At 36.8% G+C, this 21,228-nt stretch overlaps 3 protein-coding genes across 3 annotated transcripts; 1 reads left to right on the top strand and 2 right to left on the bottom strand.

Annotated features, from left to right (window-relative positions):
* The first annotated feature begins 1,763 nt into the window (after nucleotides 1–1,763).
* On the top strand, nucleotides 1,764–3,661 carry LOC109174532 (putative per-hexamer repeat protein 5). Its single transcript, XM_019323754.1, has 4 exons — nucleotides 1,764–1,799; nucleotides 1,999–2,086; nucleotides 2,725–2,850; nucleotides 2,978–3,661. Exons 2-4 carry the CDS (start codon nucleotides 2,035–2,037, stop codon nucleotides 3,562–3,564), a joined length of 765 nt encoding a protein of 254 aa, XP_019179299.1. The 5' UTR covers nucleotides 1,764–1,799; nucleotides 1,999–2,034; the 3' UTR covers nucleotides 3,565–3,661.
* Nucleotides 3,662–8,465: 4,804 nt separating this feature from the next.
* LOC109174482 lies at nucleotides 8,466–9,547 on the bottom strand. Its single transcript, XM_019323715.1, has 3 exons — nucleotides 9,163–9,547; nucleotides 8,621–9,063; nucleotides 8,466–8,474 (listed from the first exon to the last, which is right to left on the bottom strand). Exons 1-3 carry the CDS (start codon nucleotides 9,545–9,547, stop codon nucleotides 8,466–8,468), a joined length of 837 nt encoding a protein of 278 aa, XP_019179260.1.
* Nucleotides 9,548–16,930: 7,383 nt separating this feature from the next.
* LOC109174481 lies at nucleotides 16,931–17,926 on the bottom strand. The gene has a single exon (XM_019323714.1). The coding sequence runs from the start codon at nucleotides 17,924–17,926 to the stop codon at nucleotides 16,931–16,933; it is 996 nt and encodes a 331-aa protein (XP_019179259.1).
* Between the last annotated feature and the right edge of the window lie 3,302 nt (nucleotides 17,927–21,228).

The raw sequence follows: 21,228 nt of genomic DNA, 5'->3' as shown, positions 1-21,228 counted from the left end.
GTCATGAAATTAGCATCTAGGAAGATCAAACTACCCTAACCCATGCCCCTAAGACAACTACCCACACATATCTATTGAACAATGAGCAAAATCAATGTAAGGAAATATAAACATTGCAATGCTAATGCAGAAAAAGAAATTGAACTTAGCTATTAAGAGTAGAGTATGAATCCAAATCCAATGGTGAAATATGTGCTTACGAGCTTGAAATAGGTTGTAAATATGAAATATGGGTATATGCTAGGCTAAAGTTTCAATAAGAAATGAATGGGAAATAAGCTAGGTGTGGCTAGAGTTCGAACTCCTCTAAAAAGCATAAGGTTTTCGCTTAAATACTATATTAGAGCACTGGTGTACCGTGTGTCCGTGTGGATCCATAAATCCTTTTTCAGTGGGGACGAAAGATTAAAGCTAAGGATATATTTTGAAAAGAAAATAAAACACTTAGAGAGACCGAGTAATAAATATTGTTGACTAGAGATGAAAAAAATCAAAATATATCAAGATAAAAAAAATATTTAAAACAAAATATAAAACATAATTAATTAGATAAAATAATTTAAATGGAAAACACATTATAAATCACTCACCTCACTATTAATATTAAAAAATAAAAATAAAAAAGAGAAGCAGTCACAAATAAAAAGTCCAATTAGAATTCTCACTATTAATATTTAAAAAATGCTAAAAACAAAATTTCATTCATCTCATTGTTAATATTAAAAAAAAATGAAAAAAAAAAAAAGAAGAAGAAAAGAAGCCACAATGTTAGAAATTAAATAAAAAAATGATTTTCAGACATCATTTTCTAATTTCCAAACACACTTACAGAGCGTTTGGTTCACTATAATTTAGCTATAGTTGAATTGCAATTCAGTGGATGCCTCAATTACATTGTTTGGTTGGAGGGAATTTTGCAATTCCACAGAATTACAATTCCCTCCTTTTGTTGAATTGCAATTCAATGAATTTGACAAAGGAAAAACATATGAAATGACATTACTACCCTTGGTTGTTATTACTATTATTATTACACAAGGGTATTTTAATCTTTATACCGTACCACTTATTTCCTTCTCAATTTCAATAATTCTATTTCTCCCTACCAAACAACGTAATATGAATTCCTACTTTATTCTAACCTTATTCTTTTTATTACACCGAATTACAATTCCTTTCCCGCCTCTCCTAATTCCTTTCTTCCCCTCAAACGCCCCGTTACTTCATTTTCCTTTAGTAACTAAATACTGAATAATTCCAAAATTCCTAGAAAATTTTATAGAAAAAAGGAAAAAAAAAAAAAAATGAAGGCAACCAACACCTACGCTGTACCATATATATGGCTATATCTAGTTTGTAACAATTCAACCTAGAACATGCATTAATTAATGGCTAAACTCAAGGCAGCGAGTAGAACACCAGACGTAGAAGCAACTGTCTCACACAGTTCGTCTTTACTTTCTACTGTCAGTCTGTCACTTTTGCACAGAGCGGGTAGTATAATTCATCTGACAATAATCCCACCCCACATTTGTTATTAACCCCACCCAAAATAATTCATATGACAATAACTCCATAATATCCAGTGATGTGAATGCTTTTATCAAACTCAGTCAATGCGGTTGTCACTTTTTACAAGACCTTAAAGGAAGCTAGCTAGGTTTCATATACGTGTTTAATTTGCATGGGCACTCCAAGTGGCAACCTTCTTCCCGGCCATGCTATAAATTCTCCCCTCTCCTCCCTCACCTTCTCGCATTCAATCTTCTCATCTGCTTCATATTGCTTCTTCCAAAACTGTAAGTTAGCTTGGCTAAGTTTTCACTATTCCACCATGCATAATGCCCATATTGATTCTTAGTTAGTTTGTGCCATTCCAACATAACCTTATTCTAACCCATTTTGGTTCATAAGTAATATTTTTAAAATTTCATTTTATTTCTACCTACCCAACTCAATCTATATTAAATTAATTTCTAACTTTGTGTTAGCATGCAGGAAATAGTTCAGAGAAGTCAGCTTAGCTTGTTCACAATGAATGGCATGAAGAAGTGTACCTACCTAGTTTTGGTTTTTGCCCTCTTTGGTATTCTTTATTATTTTATTTTACTTTTTTTTTTCTCTGTCTCCACTAATGTGCATTACATATATTGTAATTTTTTCTTGAGGGTAAACCTTTGCTTTAATTACCTTCTACACTATATCTTGCTAGCTAGTAGGCATGCACGTACTTAAACCATGCCAATATTTTAAATACTTTTGCCCAGTGGTAAATCACTAGTTTATATCCTTTAACAAAAATAATAATATAAAATTAAAAAATATCTTTATAGGTAAACATTAAACTCCTATGGTACTGTATATGTAAAGGAGGGGATCAAAATGACTTTATCAAGTACAAATTATAATCACAATAATATTATGTATTATGTTGTAGACCTTTACCAAATAAATATTACCCATTTCTTCCAACTCATTTTATGTTAGTTTTTTCATTTATGCGGGCAACAATTTACAACTCTATATTGGGAAATTATTTACAACTCTATATATTGTAATAATTAACTCTTGTTTTTTTTTTTTTTTTTTGATGAATAAAAAATAATAATAAAAGTAAAAAAGCTATAAAATTAATGCAAAAGTATGGAGTAGTAGAATTCAAAATGTGTAAATTGGTGAGTATTAATTATAAGTGAGCTTTGACCAATTGTAATTGGGATGCAGTTATTGAGGAGGGCATTTATCTGCATGCATGGGGAGGAGTTAATGAAGATGTTGAAGAACAAGTCACCACTCCCAAAGCAAATTACCATATTTCCACCCTCTCTCGGAAGTTGCTAGCCTTTCCTGGTAACTAATTATCCACCTCACCATTATTTATTTTCTTACTTTCTTTCCCACCAAAATTTACACAAAACTAAACAAATCATATATATAATGTTTAATGAATAAGTAACATTTTTTATTCATTATTCAGGTTATAATAACAGTACAGGATCGGATTTGGTACCAGGCACGGACCCAGGTTTCGGTTTTGGATCGGGCTCGAACATAGGTTCGGGTTCAAGTATGGGCTCAAACACGGATTTGGTTCCGGACGCAAACCCAGATCCGAGATTCAACTTTGGGTCGGGCCCAAACATGGGTTCGGGTTCGAGTACAGATTTGGTTCCGGATGCCAACCCGGGATTGGGTACAGGTACGGGTGCAGGGTCGACCTTTAGAATCGGGCCAAGGGGACCAGGGTGTTCAACGTTGGACATATTAGTTGACCAAGCCGCATCGGGCACGCTGTCGAATGGGATTCCGACCTACACAGTTATCATCACCAACACCTGCTTCGCCGGCAGCGACGGCACCGGGAAATGCACCTTTTCCGACATCCACCTGAGCTGCGGTTGGTTCAGCTCATTCATCCTCGTCAACCCCGATGTGTTTCGCAGGATAGCGTACGATGATTGCCTCCTCAAGAACGGCGGAAATCTCAACCCCAACGAAGTTGTCTCCTTCGTGTATGCTGACTCCTTTGCATACCCGCTCTCTGTCACATCTGCTACCTGTTAAATTATATGATGTAGTAGTGAATGCAGTACGCATATATCTAATGTATTCATCACTTCTTATGTCCTAATGTGATGATATGACGATATTCCCTTTATTATCTCTATGGCGTGAGTGTATCCTTTAATTTGATTCCTTTCAACACCACTTACACAATGTGCTTAGTTTGTTAAGTTTCATTCTCTTGAATGGTTGGGCCGGGGGGTTTAAAAGAATGTTTTGATAATATTGTTTGGGTTTTAATTGTGTTTGGGTGTTTGCGATTGAATCCTCAACTCCAAGGATCTGGGTGATGAAAATCATGGTAATTTTCTAGTTTTTTTTTTTTTTTAAACTTCATCCCTGTGATCAACTGAGATGCGGCATTACATTGTGGTGTTACGTTATTGCTTATGCTATTATTCTTGTTATGGGTTTGGTGTGAATGTGATATGTTATGTGGGTTATGTGGAAAGTAGTGTTTAGTTGTAAGGTTTTTTGAGAAGGTATTCTCACACCAGATAGATATTGTTCTCAATTAGTAAATCAAAGGGTAGTCAAATAGGATATTATATTGTCGGAAAACATTTAAAAGAAAAAGGTTTTTTCTCTTAAAAGTGTTGTCTCACATTGCTTTTGAGAGTCACATATTTTCACTTTATATGAGATACAACTCTTTTAAGGGTCAAGAAAGGATATGGAGAAGAAATCAAGGGAGATCACGTGTGTGCCACTGCCCGCTCGGATCATGTGCGTGTGGTGTAACTTTTTCATAACATCAAACTTCCGGTATTTCACTATGTTCGCAACAACTTTTTCATAACACGAAACCTCCGTTCCTCCTATGTTCCATCTGAGCGATTCCGAAAGATTGTTTACTTTTCGGACGTATGAACTTCTCGGACACTCAGGTGTTTTAAAACAGGTTGTTAATGGTCGATGCGAATTAATTGTATATTAATTCCGTAATCATTAATACTATTTTGATAATAAGTATTATATGATCGTTTCAAACGTTATAATCCAATTATTAATTCAAATTTATTGTGTGGCAATGAATGGTGTGATTTTAATCATCCCTATATAAACCTATGTGTTTGGGCAGAGTTTAGAGACGGAAAAAATCATTTTTCTACTCCTACGTTGTTTTCTTCCTAAAAAAAATAAAATCTGCCAATTCATTCTTGAAAAACGCTTTATGTTCAACCTTCATGTTCTAGTTCGCCCAAGGTCTATAGTTTGAGTGTTTGAAATATAGTATTGTTGTCTGTTGATCCATTTTATCTTGGGAGACTGACGCTACAATACTCTTAGTACCACGGAAAATAGTCTATCGATTTTAAGAAAAGTGTGTTTTACATGATTTAGATCCCTCCTTTCTTTGGTTTGTGGGATTATTGTTATTAAATTTTCAATTCCTTTACATATATTATTTTTTTGTAAAATTAACTTATTGCTCTAATACTCTGAATCACTGAGTTACCGTGATTTATATCATTTTACATATTTTATTGGACTAGAGCTTGAGAGGCGCTTGTAGTTTGTGATTCAACGTATAAGGAGAAGAACACCAAAGTCATAGGTTGAATGCTTGGGCAATTCCAGCAGAAATCCGATACGTGTCAAGTTTCTAGTCACCTCGTTTCAATTTCATGAACGGAAGTCTGGTTGACATTTATTCTTGTCCAGTGAAAACACTGACATTGGAAACAGATAATGAAGCTAGTGATTTTGTCAACTCTTCTTGGCTTAGTACTGGCCAGGGTTGGGGTCTAGCACAATACCCGTTGACACAAAACATGCCATTCTCTTCAATTCATCAGTTGTCTTAGCTCCCAACTACTTCATTAAAAAAAGAAAGAAAAAAAAAACTACTTCATTAAATTAAATGTTTTTCAATGCTCACATTGCCTCCATTTCTATTCTCTCTCATCTCATTTTGAATTCTATAATTAAATAGGTGTTGTTATTTGTACCACCCTCAAGTGAAAAGTGGTATAAATATTGAATAACTTTAGAACGGTAAAAAGGTGAAAAATTTCAACAATTACATAAGTGATGTAAATAGCAATAAGTGTGTAAATATGACTATTTATATCAATTTGGTCAAATATAATTTACGAGATTCCATTAGATATATTTTTAATTAATTAATTAAAAAAAACTCGCATTTCTCACCGGAGAAGGCGATGATTTTTTTTATTTTATGTTTTAATTTTTAATTACAAATAAAAATAAAAATAAAAATAAATATTTTTTAAATAAAAACATAATGTTTGACTAACTTTAATTAAGGTGGTGCAAATAACAAGTAATTTTATTTATACCACCTATACAGCTAGCACACCTATCAAAGGGTGGTGTAAATAGCAATTAGGGTGGTGCAAATAGAATTCCCCAATTAAATACCCTTAGTTGGAGCATATTTCAAGATCAAACTAACAACTTACCCATCCATTTACATACATCTTTTGTTTAACTCGATCCTACAAACTATTGTAACTTTTATGCATTCTATCTAAAAGTTTCTAAGACTAACCTCATCTCATAAATTGAGTGGATTGCTAAATGATGTGGCAAGATATATATATATATATATATATATATATATATATATATATATATATATATATTGATTTTCAATCTACGTGAATAGTGAAAGGAGAAAGAATTAACTAACTTAGCAAGTGGAGAGAGAAGCAATGCGACAGCTTTTGCTGCCAACCATTTCACCTTTTGTTTGTTTTTTTTATTGTTATTTCTTTTAATATTATCTTATTATTATATTTATAATATAATATGAAAGTGTGATCCATTTTTGAAAGTGAGAGAGATTTGCAGGAATATAGAATAAATAGTGGAGAATTTACAAATTTAATAATGTGAAAGTGAGACCCATTTTAAAAAGTAAAAAATATTTGAAGGAATAAGAATAACTTAAGTTTTTAAGGCATCTCTAATGAAGGAGATAAATAGGGAGAAAGAAAGATAAAATAATTGGAGGGGAGCAAATCATATTCTAAAAAAAAAAAAAAAAAAAAAAAAAACTTTCTCTAAGGAGAATATGATCTGAGCATTTATGATGCTGCCCACTTCACTTACCATTTATTATTAAATAAATAAATAAATAGTGAAGGTGTATTTCAAACTCATAACAGTGTTCTAAAAACTTATTAACCAAATAATATCAATCACTTTGATACTCATTCCTAAGAGCTAAACATGTCAACCAAACACAGTCTTAAATACACCTCAATGGCTATTTAGCCGTTGAGGGTGTATTAATATATTTTTTAATAATTTTATCATTATATTTTATATATAATGCTGAGATTCATCAATTCTAAATCTACAATCTTAGGGGGTGTATTCAATCATGACTTTTGTAGAGTTTTAAAAACTTTTAAAATGATATATTTTAATAAACTTTGATCGACTTGTATAGAGACGTTCAAAACTTTTTAAAACTTTATAAAAGTCTATATAAAAAACATTCATAGACTTTTATCAACTTCTTATTTTAAAAAGTCTACAATAGTCATTGAAATTCTAAATTGAATACATCCTTACAAACTTTCAATGATTTTGATTCTTATCATTTATAATTTTTTCACAAAACATTTATAATATATCATAAAATTCTTCTTATTATATAGTTTTTCACCCACATCAACATTCTCAACATTATTATTTTTATCCATAGTATGATGAGACTTATATGCTAGTTACTTATATATATTATTAATAAATATCAACAAAAAAAACTATTCATTAGAAATTCATAACAATATTGAACAATAAAATTTATAATAAAAGAATTGATCAAATAAAATATTAAAAAATATAATTACAAGTTTCATAAAATATAAAAAAAATAAAAATCTAATATATATATATATATATATATATATATATATATATATATATATATATATATATATATATATATATATATATATATATAATTATACTTGATATATTGCTAGGCATCACGCAAAGAACTATTATTTGCAATAGCAATTTGAGACTGTGAACATCAACAAGGTGCTACTGTTTGCAACTCCAAATTGTTGTTGCGAACAGTAGTTCGCTATTCGTAGTAACTTGTTGTTAAAAAAAAAAAGGAAAAATATATATTACGAATATAAACATAAAAATCAAAATATATAAGTATTTATATGAATATTATGAAACATATACTAAAATTTCACAATGACAAAATTTGCTTTGTTCATGTATTTAGGGAGAACTAGAGAAAGTTAGTGATAAAAAATTCATAGAAAAAAATAAAAATCAATATAAACAAGCAATAATGAAGTAAAAATAATATTATTTCAAATTTTTAGAAGAAGATTGTAAAGTTTAGGAGAGAGAAAAATTGGTAGAGTTTAGGTATGAGGAAAATATAGGATAATGAAGAAAAAAATAATTTTATTAAATTTAGATAGGTTATAAAGTTACAATAGGGAGAAAAAAAATAGAGTTTAAATAGATAGAGAAAACATTCAAAGTTGTTTGAAAGAAAATTTTGAAATCTTGGGGTTGATGGTTGGATTTCAACTATTTATATTTGAAAAGGAAAAGTCTACAAAAGTCCTAAAATTAAAAAGTCTACAAAAGTTCATAACTTTTTGAATACCACATGACTTTTAAAGACTCTCTAAAAGTCTTAACTGAAAACCACATGATTTTTAAAGACTCTTTAAAAATCGTGATTGAATACCGCATGACTTTTAAAGACTCTCTAAAAGTTTGAATTGAATACCTCCAAACTTTTAAAGTTCATAAAAGTCTTTTTTTTTTTAAAGGTCAATCTTGCGATTGTATTAATGAATCAAAGCCGAAATAGCGTCAGGTGGGATAGCATCCCAGTACATAGCTTGATCCTGAGTAAAAGCTAACGTAGCTAATTATGCGCATGTAAATTAACCTGCCTAGAGATGTAATCCAAAGTAATACGATTAAAAAAAGACATAAACGTTCTGCACTGGTCAACTGTGACCCCAACGTACGAATGGATCGGCGTGTGATGGTGCCTGATAATCGTAGCCAATTCCATGCAATCCGTGAGTAAACTTACTGATGTGTTGTCCCGTTCAAGTAGCCAGGACAAAGCCTCCTTGTATGCTTGGGCCTCCGCCACAAGTGGTGAAAAACAAATTGGTAACTTGCCATTCCTTGCTGCCACAAACGAGCCATCTGGCGCTATAATTATCATGCCGTAAGTAGCCTCGCCCGTGTCGTGCTGGAAACCCGCGTCCACATAACATCGTAGACCACCCTCCCCTGAACCGTTCAAGTGGTCCGTCGCTGGTGCCGGCTCGGTTCGGCGGACATGGGCAGCGCCGCACGCCTGCAGCGCTACGGTGGCTGCTCTGACCAATTGGGTAGGTCGCATCATTGATCCCTTCCAGACAGCTGAATTCCGGGTTCTCCAAATATAATATAATACTGCTATCATTAACCGGGTCTGCTCCTCCGTCAAGGCCGCCATAGCCCCTTTTAGCCATGTTGTAAACGAGTCTGCAACAATATTAATAATAGGCAATTGTGTTATATTCCAAACAAGTCTAGAATATTCACAGAGCACTAAAGCATGCAACACATCTTCATGATCTAAACCACACATAGGGCAAGTTGGGTCCACCTCCACCCTTTTTAATATCAAGTTAAGGGTTGTTGGCAAGATGTCACAAATGGCTCTCCACAAGAAAGTTTTCCATTTAGGGGGGACTTTTATTTTCCACATTGCAACCCACTTATCAAAATTCGCTGGATTATTCTCATAATCACCCACAATGTGCCTATAGGCATTCTTTACTGTATATGTCCCATTTGGGTCACTCATCCAATACCATGAGTCCTCATACTCAGGACTAACAGGGATCATATTTATTCGCTCCACATCTTCAGGAATAAATAAATCAGACAAAATATGCGGATCCCAGGTATGAGTCTGTAAATCAATTAGTCCTGCAACTCGTGCCTCTCTCAATTGCTGTGGCATTTCTGTTTGAACCAATGGGCTAGGATTATCTCGTAACCACGGGTGTCCCCATATTAAAGTTGTCTGTCCATTCCCAATCCTCCTTCACACCTCTGAGACTACCATTGCATGGGCTGCCATTATACTTCTCCAACAGTAACTTGGGCAATTACCAATAGTTGCATCTGTAAAACTGGTTGTGGGATAATACCTTGCCTTATAGATTTTTGCTGCGAGTGTTTCCGCGTCTGTTAAAAATCGCCATGCCTGTTTACCCAGCATTGCTAGATTAAAGGCCCTCAGCTCTTTAAAACCCATACCACCATACTTTTTTGGTATGCACAACCTGTCCCATGCCTTCCAATGTATTCCCCTTTCTCTTCCACTGCCCCACCAATACTTATTCATAGTTCGCTCAATTGACTGACAAACTGTCTCAGGTAACAAAAAAACACTCATCGAAAAGGTAGGCATAGATTGCGCTACACTTTTCAATAATACTTCCTTACCAGCCTGAGAGAGTAACTTTTTACTCCACGAACCAATTCGTTGCCTGATTTTTTCCTCCACATACGAAAAAACAGCTCTCTTATTTCTCCCTACAAAAGATGGTAGGCCCAAATATTTCCCAAAATTGGGTGCTTGCACCACCCCCAGACAATTCGCTACCTGTGCCCTGTCAGCCTCCTGGGTATTTCTGCTAAAACATATATTAGATTTATTATAATTCACTACCTGACCTGACAATTTCTCATACCTTGCAAGGCACTGCCTTATAACTCCTGCCTCTTGGATATTTGCTTTAAAAAATAGGAGACTATCATCCGCAAAAAATAGGTGTGATACAGGCGGCGCCCCCCTTGCAACTCTGCACCCATGTATTGAGCCTGCCAACTGTTCATATTGTAATATCATCGAGAGAGCTTCTGCATAAATAATAAATAAATACGGAGAGAGCGGGTCTCCCTACCTGAGTCCCCTGGTTGGTTTTACGTGCCCCCTGCTATACCATTAACCATTACAGTATAATTAATAGTCGTTACACACATCATAATGAGCTTTATCCACTTCTCACTAAAACCCATAACAGTCAGCATCCTTTCTAGGAAGTTCCACTTCATTCTATCATAGGCCTTTGACATATCTAACTTCAATTCACTCCATCCCACTGTACCACATTGCTTTCTATTCAGATAATGCCCCACCTCTGCTGCCACCAGGATGTTATAAGTGATTAGCCTTCCCGGGATAAAAGCACTCTGGGATTCTGATATCAATCCTCCCATTAGTGTTTTCATCCTATTTGCTATCATTTTAGCCATAATTCTGTAAATGACATTACTCAATGCGATCGACCTTAAATCTGCAACTGTCTCAGGCATCTCCTTTTTCGGTATCAATACAATGTTAGTATCATTCAATCCCTCAGGGAATACACAGGAATTCAAAGTATTCAATATAAAGCCAGATACATCACCTCCCACTATCTCCCAAAACTGCTGGTAGAAACCCGGGTTTAAACCATCCGGTCACGGAGCCTTATCCGGATACATTGAAAAAAGAGCCTCTTTAACCTCGTTAGTTTCAAAAGGGCGGTCAAGCATCATATTTTGTTCCAACGTTACTCGTGGGGTTAGGACCCCAAAAAGTGGATCATCACAACTCAATCCATTAGAGGCAAAAATATTTTCAAAGTAATTCAGTATAGCAGCATGCATATCATCCCCCTCTACCCAGTTACCAGCATCACATTTAATACTTGAGATAAAATTCTTTTTCCTACGTGCAGAGGCATACCTGTGATAAAATTTTGTATTTGCGTCAGCCCCGCGTAGCCAGTGCTGCTTGGCCTAGGCCTGAGCATCGGTCGGATTCGGACGGATCGGATGTCCAATCCGTCCATCCGATCGGATTTCGGATTTCTTTTGTACCCCCCTATCCGTTTATTTTTTTGGACAGATCCTATCGGATTGCATAGGTTCGGATTTCGGATATCCGTTGTCGGATTGAAATCGGATATAATAAATTAAAATAAAACAAATTCTAAATTCTAAAAATTCTAAAATAGATAAAAGTAATACTGAGTTTCATTACCATAGCGTAGCAACTAGCAAAAATACAACTATAACAGTTTCAAACTAAGTTAATAATTACGTATTTTCGAATTTCAATGATTATACAAAAAATCATAGACTTGAGCTGTCAGCACCGGTACTCTTCAGTTCTTCTTTCAGCAATTCAGCAAAATCAACACTAATCTAGTCATCTAGATAATCTACTCTTCTTCCTGCTAGTATTCAAACTTAAAATGATATTAGTGTTTAGAGTTTAAAAAACAGACAATCAGACATTTAGAGTAACAATACTAAGCAATTATTCACTACGCTAAGTGGCTCAGAGTGCATTTTTCCATATCAAGTAAGAATGTGGGCAAATTGCTCTGAATGTGTTATATTAACACATTGACAACATACCAACTCCATTCCATTTATTCAAACAATAGTGGAAGCTTTCATCATAGCCACCAAATAAAACAAATACATTCAAACTGAAAACAGAGCAAGGAAGAGTTATACCATAATTCCAGAGTGCAGAGAAATGGGCAAAATTGGGCTCAACTCATCTAATGGCAGCAACAAATCAATAACAGAAAGTTGCCAAGCCACTTAGAGGCTAAACACCACTTGCAACAACATGAGTACATAACAGAATATCAAACTCAGTAAAGAAATGAACACATTGTAAACTGATATTAAAAACATTACAGTGATTGTAGGCAACATTGATGGTATAGTAGATGAAGCTCCAGTGGGCAATTCTGCAAAAGTGAAAAACATAATAAGTAAGAAAGAAAGTGAAAAGGAAATAAACTTAGTAGAATAAAAAAAAGTAACTAAGAAAGTGATAAGTGTTACCTTTCTCTAATCTTTCAACCTCCTCCAGGTTCTCCTCAACTTGGATTGGCTGATTAGGTGCCCTCAACCAATCTTGAGTACATATTAGTGCTTCCACTATTTTAGGAGTCAAGGAACTCCTAAATGGATCAAGTACCCTTCCAGATGTACTAAAACAACTCAGAAGCAACTGTGGAGATAGGAACTGCAAGGACATCTCTAGCCATTTTGGAGAGAATAGGAAATCTCTCACTATGGCTCTTCCACCACTTTAACACATCAAATGGGACAGATTCATCATCTTCCACAAGACTTTCACTTAAGTATACTTGCAGCTCAGTTTGCTTACTGCTTCCACTACTTTCCAATCTCTTTTTTTTTTTTTTTTTAAGTTGGCTCTTCAAAGATGACTGAGGCCTACCAACTATACAAGTAGTAGCCTGGTTAGCCTCAGACTGGACTGCTTGAGTAGAGGATGCTGTCTGGGTAGAATTGAGAGAGTATGTAGCTGCATAGTCATCATATAAAGCAGTCATTGCAGATTGGACCTTGGTAAAACAAGCTTTACCTTTCTCTTCTCTATACAACTGGACAAATTGATGAGGCATGTACTCCAACTTATCTCTGGGATCCAGAATATTGGCAAAAAAAATGATAGAGTTCATTTTTTCTGGATCCCCCCAATATTTGTCAAACTTGTTCCTCATTTGTGTCCCCATTGCCTAAAACAGAAAAAAAAAACAATTTATTAGTTAACAGAATTACAGGAAATACAAAAAACAATAAGCAAACAAATTGAAAGATAAATGAGATTACCTTTTCAGTCCCCTGCTCAGAGTTCACCATAGCTTCAAGCATGCAACTAAGATCAGAGATCTCAGAGAAGAATGTGTTAGATGTGACATAAAGTGAACCAGAGATCCTCACTGTCATATCATAAAATGCTTTTAACAGCTTCACTAAGCTTTCCACAGAACACCAATCCAAGAAGGTAGGAGCACTCCCCAAGTCAGCAGAATAAGAGGGGTCATTTCTCTCATATGCATCAAACACTACTTGATATTGAATTGCAGTGTTGAGCATAATGTAGGTGCTGTTCCACCTTGTAGGGACATTAAGATGCAAAGCTGATTTAGCTTCCACACCAAACAGTTCAGCAAACTCTCTGAACTTTGTCAGCCTAGCTGGTGAGTTCCTAACCCATCTTACTGCATCCCTCACCCTCTTAACTGACTCATCTGTAAACTTCAACCCATCTTGGACCACTAAATTGAGGATATGGGCTATGCACCTCATGTGCATGTACTGAACCTTAACAGAAGAAGAACCCCAAGATAACAGTTTACTCTTAAAAAACCCCATAGCTGTGTCATTAGAGGAGGCATTATCCACTGTTACAGTAAACACATTCTTAATTCCCCACTCTAATAAACAACTCTCCAGGGCTTTTGCAATGTACTCCCCCTTATGAGAAGAAACTGGGACAAAGGATATAATTTTTTTTTTGAAGCTTCCACTGGTCATCTAAAAAATGTGCAGTAATGCACATATAGTTGATTCTCTGGACAGAAGTCCATGTATCTGTTGTTAGACTAACCCTTTGAGTTCCCACTCTAAACAACTTCTTAAGGTTTAGCCTCTCATCAAGAAATATTTGGTAGATGTCCCTAGAAATGGTCCACCTAGAAGGGATAAGAAACCTAGGACAAGCAACCAGAATAAACCTCTTGAACCCCTGGCCCTCTACAAACCCAAAAGGGAGCTCATCTATGATTATCATCTCACAAAGGGCTCTCCTAATGGCATCTTGATTAAATACCCATGTCCCCAAAACACCCACAGGAGCCTCTGTTCCACCCTCAGAAGTGGACAAAGTGTTGAATGTGAGTAGAGACTGCCTTATATCCTTTGAATGGGTATTTTTAAGACAATTTCCCATATGATTTCTTAATGATGATGTGCCATGTTTTTTAGTTTCACAAAAATACTCTTTTGCAATGTAAAGACATTTGCCTTTAAGCACTTTCTGAGTTTCAGGATCTTTGATCTGTTCAAAGTGCTCCCACACTATGGATCTAGACTCTATTTCCTTCCTCTTCTTAACAGCAGGAACTTTAGGAGTGGCCATAGGCTGTTGAGCACTTGTCTCAATGCCTGGGGTTTGTACTCCTTGTTCATCCACTGTTGAAGATGGAAGAGGTCCAGTTCCACTTCCACTTATATTTTGATTGCTCTCCATCTATAAAGATTTATGGATGAGCAAATAGGATTCAAATTTCACACAAGCACACATAAGGCCATACACTGTCACAGTGATATGTATTCCATAATCAGGATTCATGATTCATGAACTCCTCATTTTATGGAGTCCTGATTTTAGGAATTAATTACATATAAGTATATAACACATTAACAAATTCATTCCATAATCAGGAGTCATGATTCATGAATCATGAACTCATCATTTTATGGAAATGGCCACAAATTAGGGCTTAACACTTCCACAGTTCAAGTATTCAACAACATTCAACAGTATTACAATTTACAAATTCAGTATGCTTCCAACATGGACATCATAAATTCATAAGCACAAATTCATAATATCAATTACAAATTCAGTAGGCTTCCATAGTTCAACACTTCCACCACCATCATACATTTTGAAATAACAAATTTAAGGGTCCTATAACCATAAACTTACAAACACATATCAGAATAAGCACAAATTCATCACGTATGTGGAAACCCCTTAAAATTAGGGCTCAATTACAAATTAGGGTGCATGCAACATCATAAAACTAGAACAGAACAGACAAACTCACAAACATGCAACAGGAAAATAAGAAAAAATGACAGAGTTACATTTTACTTGTTTTCTCAAAGGTTCCCTCTGAGATCTAGGGCTTCAAGGCGTCAAACTTCCACTTCCACTGCCGTCCGGCTTCTTCCTTCTTACCGTCTTTCCAGTTTGCATAGAGCCACAGACACTTCCACAAGATTCCCGTCGAACTGTCGAAGACTCGAAGCCTCGAAGGAGTCGAAGGGGAGTTCAGAACCACAGATACTCTCAGACTCTCAGTTGAGACTCAGAGTTCAGACTTCAGAGAATCAGAGATTCACTGGAGAAGGAGATTAAGGAAGAAGATTAGATGAGAAGGACAGAAGATCGGATGGGGATGGCTAGAGGAGAGTAGGAGACTAAGGAGATTTCGAGAAGAAGCTCTGGGGAGTGGGGAGTGGCCGAGTGGAGAATGAGAGAATGGCAAACCCTAGGTCTACGCAACGTTTTATACTTAGGCCATATTTCGGATCTCGGACGGGTTCGGATGGGATATTTCCTAACACTACCCGTCCGTCTTTAATAGCCACGTTGCGTGGGGTCGATTCGGATATGACCCGAACCCGTCGGATTTCATCTCCGTTCGGTAAGCGCTGGTTCGGGTCGGGCGGGTTCTTCGGGTAGTTCGGGTATTGCACAGCCCTAGCTTGGCCCGCTGCCTCCGAAACACATCCTCCTGGGCCTCTACTCGTTTCATGGTGCTCTCAATCTGTTGGTACTCAGCTAGCGCTACCAAATCTCGTCTATTCCGTATGGCATCTTGCCTCCGCTGCAGGTGGTTAATTCGTTTTCCGAATTTATGAAACTGATCTCCACCCCACCGCATCAACTTTTCTCCACACAACTGCTGGCAATGCAGCAATCCCTCTGTTCTCCCCTCTTGCCAGGCCGTTTCTACTACTTCCTTGCACCCCTCATCTAATAGCCAAGCCATTTCAAATCTGAACTTCCGCGGCCCTCTTCTCCTTGGCATGCAAATCGCATTAATGTTGAGGAAAAGGATAGAATGATCCGAGGCCCGGGTTCGAATATTCTCCAGCCATCCATTCTCATTGAGCAGACCCCAATCATTCGTTATTAAAGCCTTGTCCAATCTTTCCTCTATCCAATTCGGCGTCCCCTTTCCCTTCTGCCACGTGTACTGATGGCCCCTCATTGGCATTTGCATCAAACCACATTCATCCACAGCATCTCCGAAACCCCGTAACAGACTATTAGGATACGGATTTCCCCCCTTCTTCTCATGCTGGTATAGTAGATTATTAAAATCCCCTATCACCAACCAGGGCAACAAGGATCTAGTCTTGAAAGTACCAAGTAAATCCCATGTCTCCTCCCGTCTGCCTCGTTCGGGGATACCATAAATGCATGTCATGCGCCATAACTTATTCAACAAGCTTACCTCCACATCAATATGACTCTGCGAGTAGCTTAATAGCCTCACCGTATTATTCTTTTTCCATAAAAGCGCCATTCCTCCACTCAAACCATCGTTATCAACATAAAACAAACCTTCATAACCAGGCGTAACCCGGATTCGTTCTGCATGTATCCGTGGTACCTTGGTCTCCATCAAGAACACAAAATCAGGCTTCTTACTGGACGCAAGGCCCACAATCTGTCGAACTGTGCGTGGATTGCCCAAGCCACGACAGTTCCAGCTTAGAGTACTCATGATGATGGGTGGGGCTGGACACCAGCTCCCGCCATGGACATGTTTTTTGAAACAGCTGCGACTGTTACCTCATCATTTCCACTATCCTCTCCCCCTTCCGTTCTATGCCTACGACGCTTTGCCGTAGCCACCACCACCTCATCCTCAGACATACTCGTGGGTGTGACACCCCCACTTCCCTGTTCCCCATCCACCACACGTGGCTTGACTCCCAGTGGTCGTGGTTTCCCGCCTATCGGAACAAGCCAGCTATCCCCAACCGCTCTAGGAGCGCTCCGGGATCCACCAGCTCGCAACTCCGGACCGTACAGGTACCTTTCGATCGGAATTCCAGCCTCCCTAGCGTGTATGCAGAAAGTATGCAAGTGACCCATACAGCCACAAAAATAGCAAAACTTATGCAGCCGTTCATATCTAAAATTCACCCATGCTGTAGTCCCATCTCTCTTCATCAACCTCGTCCTCCTTCTAAGCGGCCTTTCAACCGAAATTGACACCCGTATACTGTGAAACGTTAGCCATGGCGCCCCCTCAAACCGGTCATCATGTTTAACAAAAGAGCCCAAAAAATTTCCTGCCTGCTCCAGAATTGCATGCGACATGTATCCCTTTGGCATGTCATGCAACTGTACCCACATGTCAATCATATCCAGCTCTACATCCACAGGATTCACCCCATCTAACACCTCCCGACACACCAGAGCATTATTCTCAAAGGCCCAGGGTCCTCCATTCAGCACGTATTCCACATCTGTCTTATGGAAAAACACAAACAAGAATAAACCCCTTTGAATCTCCGTTACCTGTACTCCATGTACCGGCTGCCACACAGATGCCAAAACCTGCCTCATAAAGTCCAGTTTCACCATCTTCTGTGTCAAAAACCGCCCAACAATCCTCCAAGTCTCTTCCTCCTCCTCCCCATCACCCTCTACTACCCCATCCCCACCTTTCGGCATAAACACCGCCCCTTCCTCCTCCATCAAAGCCATCTCCGCCCATCTATTCGTCAACTCCGCCACACCCCCCACTACCCCTTGCTGCCGTGTAGACCTCCCAGCCCCCCTCCCACGCTGCTCCGTACTGCCTCTATTCCCCCCTCTACCCATACTGACCACATCTCCCCTACTTCCACATCATCCCCATCCAAACCGCCCATATCATCCCCATAACCACCGCCAAGTCTACCTGCCAACGCAACTCCCTCATTCCCCAACCCACCGCCACGTTCCCCCCTTCCCCCACCTTCCCGTAACAAACCTGTCGGCACAAACCCAACATCCGCCCCCAATTCCCTCCCCACTTGCCCCCAAACAGCTGTTCGACGATGCAAATTAACCTCTTTCGACAATCCTCTTACGCACGTTTCTTCCGTCTCGGCCAGCATCTCATCACGTCGGTTGACCACACCATCCATAACAACATCGTCGGCCATCTTTCAGGAAGGATACGAACAAAACTTGTCTGAAAACCTAAGAAAACCCTAGTAGGTATGCAAAAACCCTAGAGAGAATCTAGAGAGAAAATTCTAATCTATAGTTCATAAAAGTCTTTAAAACTCTATGAAAGTAATGATTGAATACACCCCCCTTAATCTTTCATTTTTATTCAAATCTAGAATTTCGTACGGTATGATATATTTCAATTTCAATTTTTATTTTATTTGAATTAAATTAAATAAATTAAAATATATTTTATTCATTTATTTAAATTTTTTTATTTAATATCATAATTAGAAATTAAATTTATAAAATTAAAATTATTAATTATAGAAAAGTGAATAAAATAATATATAATTTGTAGGAGTGAAAAAGAGTAGAGCCCACAAAAAAGGGAGAAAAGAAGAGAAGGGTTGGAGAGGAAATTAAAGACAAATTATGCTGTGGAACCGTGTCCACCTTGATTCCAAAACGACGTCGTTTTGGAGGAAAACGAAGTCGTGCCAATTAAAAAAAAAATTGATTTCTTTCGCTGTTAACGACGTTTGTCTTCAGATTCGGCAGTTTCCTTCCCAAACTCTATGTTCACAATTATAGAAGTGTATGTTCATAATTATAGAACTCTATGTTCATAATTTTTGAACTTCATATTCACAATTATTGAATCCTATATTCACAATTATAGAACTCTATGTTCATAATTATAGAACTCTATGTTCATAATTTTTGAACTCTAGAAGTCTATGTTCATAATTTTTGAACTCTAGAAGTCTATGTTCATAATTATATAACTCTATGTTCATAATTTTTGAACTCCATATTCACAATTATTGAGCTTTATATTCACAATTACAAAATTCCATGTTCATAATTATAGAACTATATGTTCATAATTTTTGAACTCTATATTCATAATTCTTGAACTCTATATTCACAATTGTAGAACTCTATATTAACAGTTGCGTAACAGTATATTCATAATTTTTTATGTCGCTTGAATACTTTTGACAAATTAAAAAAGAAATTGATTGGTGGAGGGAAAACGTTGCGGAGTAGCAAGGAAACAAAGATGAACAAGATTGAAAAAGGAAGGAATTTCATTATTGCCAGTCAACTGGAAGCTGAAGAGGCTTTATACATCAGAAAGGAAAGGGAAAGGGAAAGGGAAATAATAGAAATTACATACATGGATGATGAGATGATGACAAGTGTCATCATCTTGTTTTCCCAAAAGCCCCCCTCAAGCTTGATTATACAAGTATAGTAATCCAAGCTTGGAGATGTAACTGAAAAAAGAACTAGGACAATGAGTCTTAGTAAATGTGTCTGCTAGTTGGTTTGAGAAGAGATATGAAATAACTTGATGATGCCATTGTTGAGCTTTTCTTTGACTAAGTGGCAATCAAGCTCTATATGCTTTGTTCTTTCATAGAACACTGCATTTTCTGCAATAGCAATTGCAAATTTGCTATCACAATACACATCCACTGGATCAGAAATATTCACTTTCAAATTTGCTAGAAGGAAACACAACCACTGCACCTCACAAGTTGTGGTTCCCAATTCTCTATATTCTGCTTCTGAAGAGGATTTAGAGACAGTTGCTTGTTTCTTGGATGTCCATGATACCAAAGCATTCCCTAAGAAGATACAGAAGCCAGTTACAAATTTCCTTATGTCAATGCAAGCTCCCCAATCTGAATCAGAAAAAGCTCTCAAACAAATTGGAGGAAGTTGGGAAGAATAACCCTTGGCCAGGAGCAGCCTTTATGTATCTCAGTACCCTATGAGCAGCTTGTAGATGTAAATGAGTAGGCTTGTCTAGAAATTGGGACAACTGTTGTGTAGCAAAGCTGATATCTGGTCTTGTAATACTTAGGTATAGGAGTTCCCCAACTATTCTTCTGTAATGAGTGTTGTCCTCCAGAAGTTCTCATTCATCTTTGCTTAACTTGTGAGATGGAACTGTGGGACTGTAAACTGGCCTTGAATCTGTAAAGCATGTATCATTAAGTAATTCAATAGCATATTTTCTTTGGCAAACAACTATTCCTTTCTGTTGTCTAGCTATTTCCAAACCAAGGAAATATTTCAAAGCCCCTAAATCTTTAATATGAAAATTTGCATTAAGCTGTTATTTTACCTCTTGTATGATTTTTAGGTCGATGCTGGCAAAAACTATATCATCCACATAGAGTAATAATGCAATAAAGGTACTGCCTTCACCTCTGGAAAACAAAGAATTATCCGACAATGACTGCTTGAATCCCATGTTCTGTAAGGCAATACTCAACTTAGTATTCCATTGCCTACTGGCTTGTTTCAAGCCATATAAAGATTTGTTTAACTTATAGACTTGTCCTGTACTTGCTCCTGAAAACCCAAGTGGTAGCTGCATATATACTTCCTCCTCTAAGTCTCCATGGAAGAATGCATTATTGACATCCATTTGATGAAAGATGCCAGTCCTTTGCTGCTGTTATTGCCAATAAGGTTCTGATGGACAATTTTTCAATGTCCTCGCAAGTGCACGAGTCAATTATTAGTAATAGTGTGCTTTAGCAAGGGTCGATCCCACAGGGAATTAAAACAATGCAACTTACAGATTGAAAACAATCAAATAAACAAATTAAAGTTCTAGAAACAAGAACCAAAAATTAAGACTAGCTTAAATTAAGTAAACGAATAAATTACCAAAAAAAAACAGATTATCAACTTAAACTTCAGATTAGAAAAAAAAAAAAAAACCTGGGAACATGAATCAATTACTATTACTAATTCTGCATTTTAAGTCTAATGTTGCCAACCAATTACGAGTTCGTTCTTTTCTAAAATATGATAACTTCGTATGACGT

The sequence above is a fragment of the Ipomoea nil genome, unplaced genomic scaffold, assembly GCF_001879475.1.
Source record: "Ipomoea nil cultivar Tokyo-kokei standard unplaced genomic scaffold, Asagao_1.1 scaffold0642, whole genome shotgun sequence".
In the NCBI taxonomy this organism is placed as follows: Eukaryota; Viridiplantae; Streptophyta; class Magnoliopsida; order Solanales; family Convolvulaceae; genus Ipomoea; species Ipomoea nil.
Note: the sequence above shows the minus strand (reverse complement) of the source record. Positions and strands in the feature narration are given on the sequence as shown.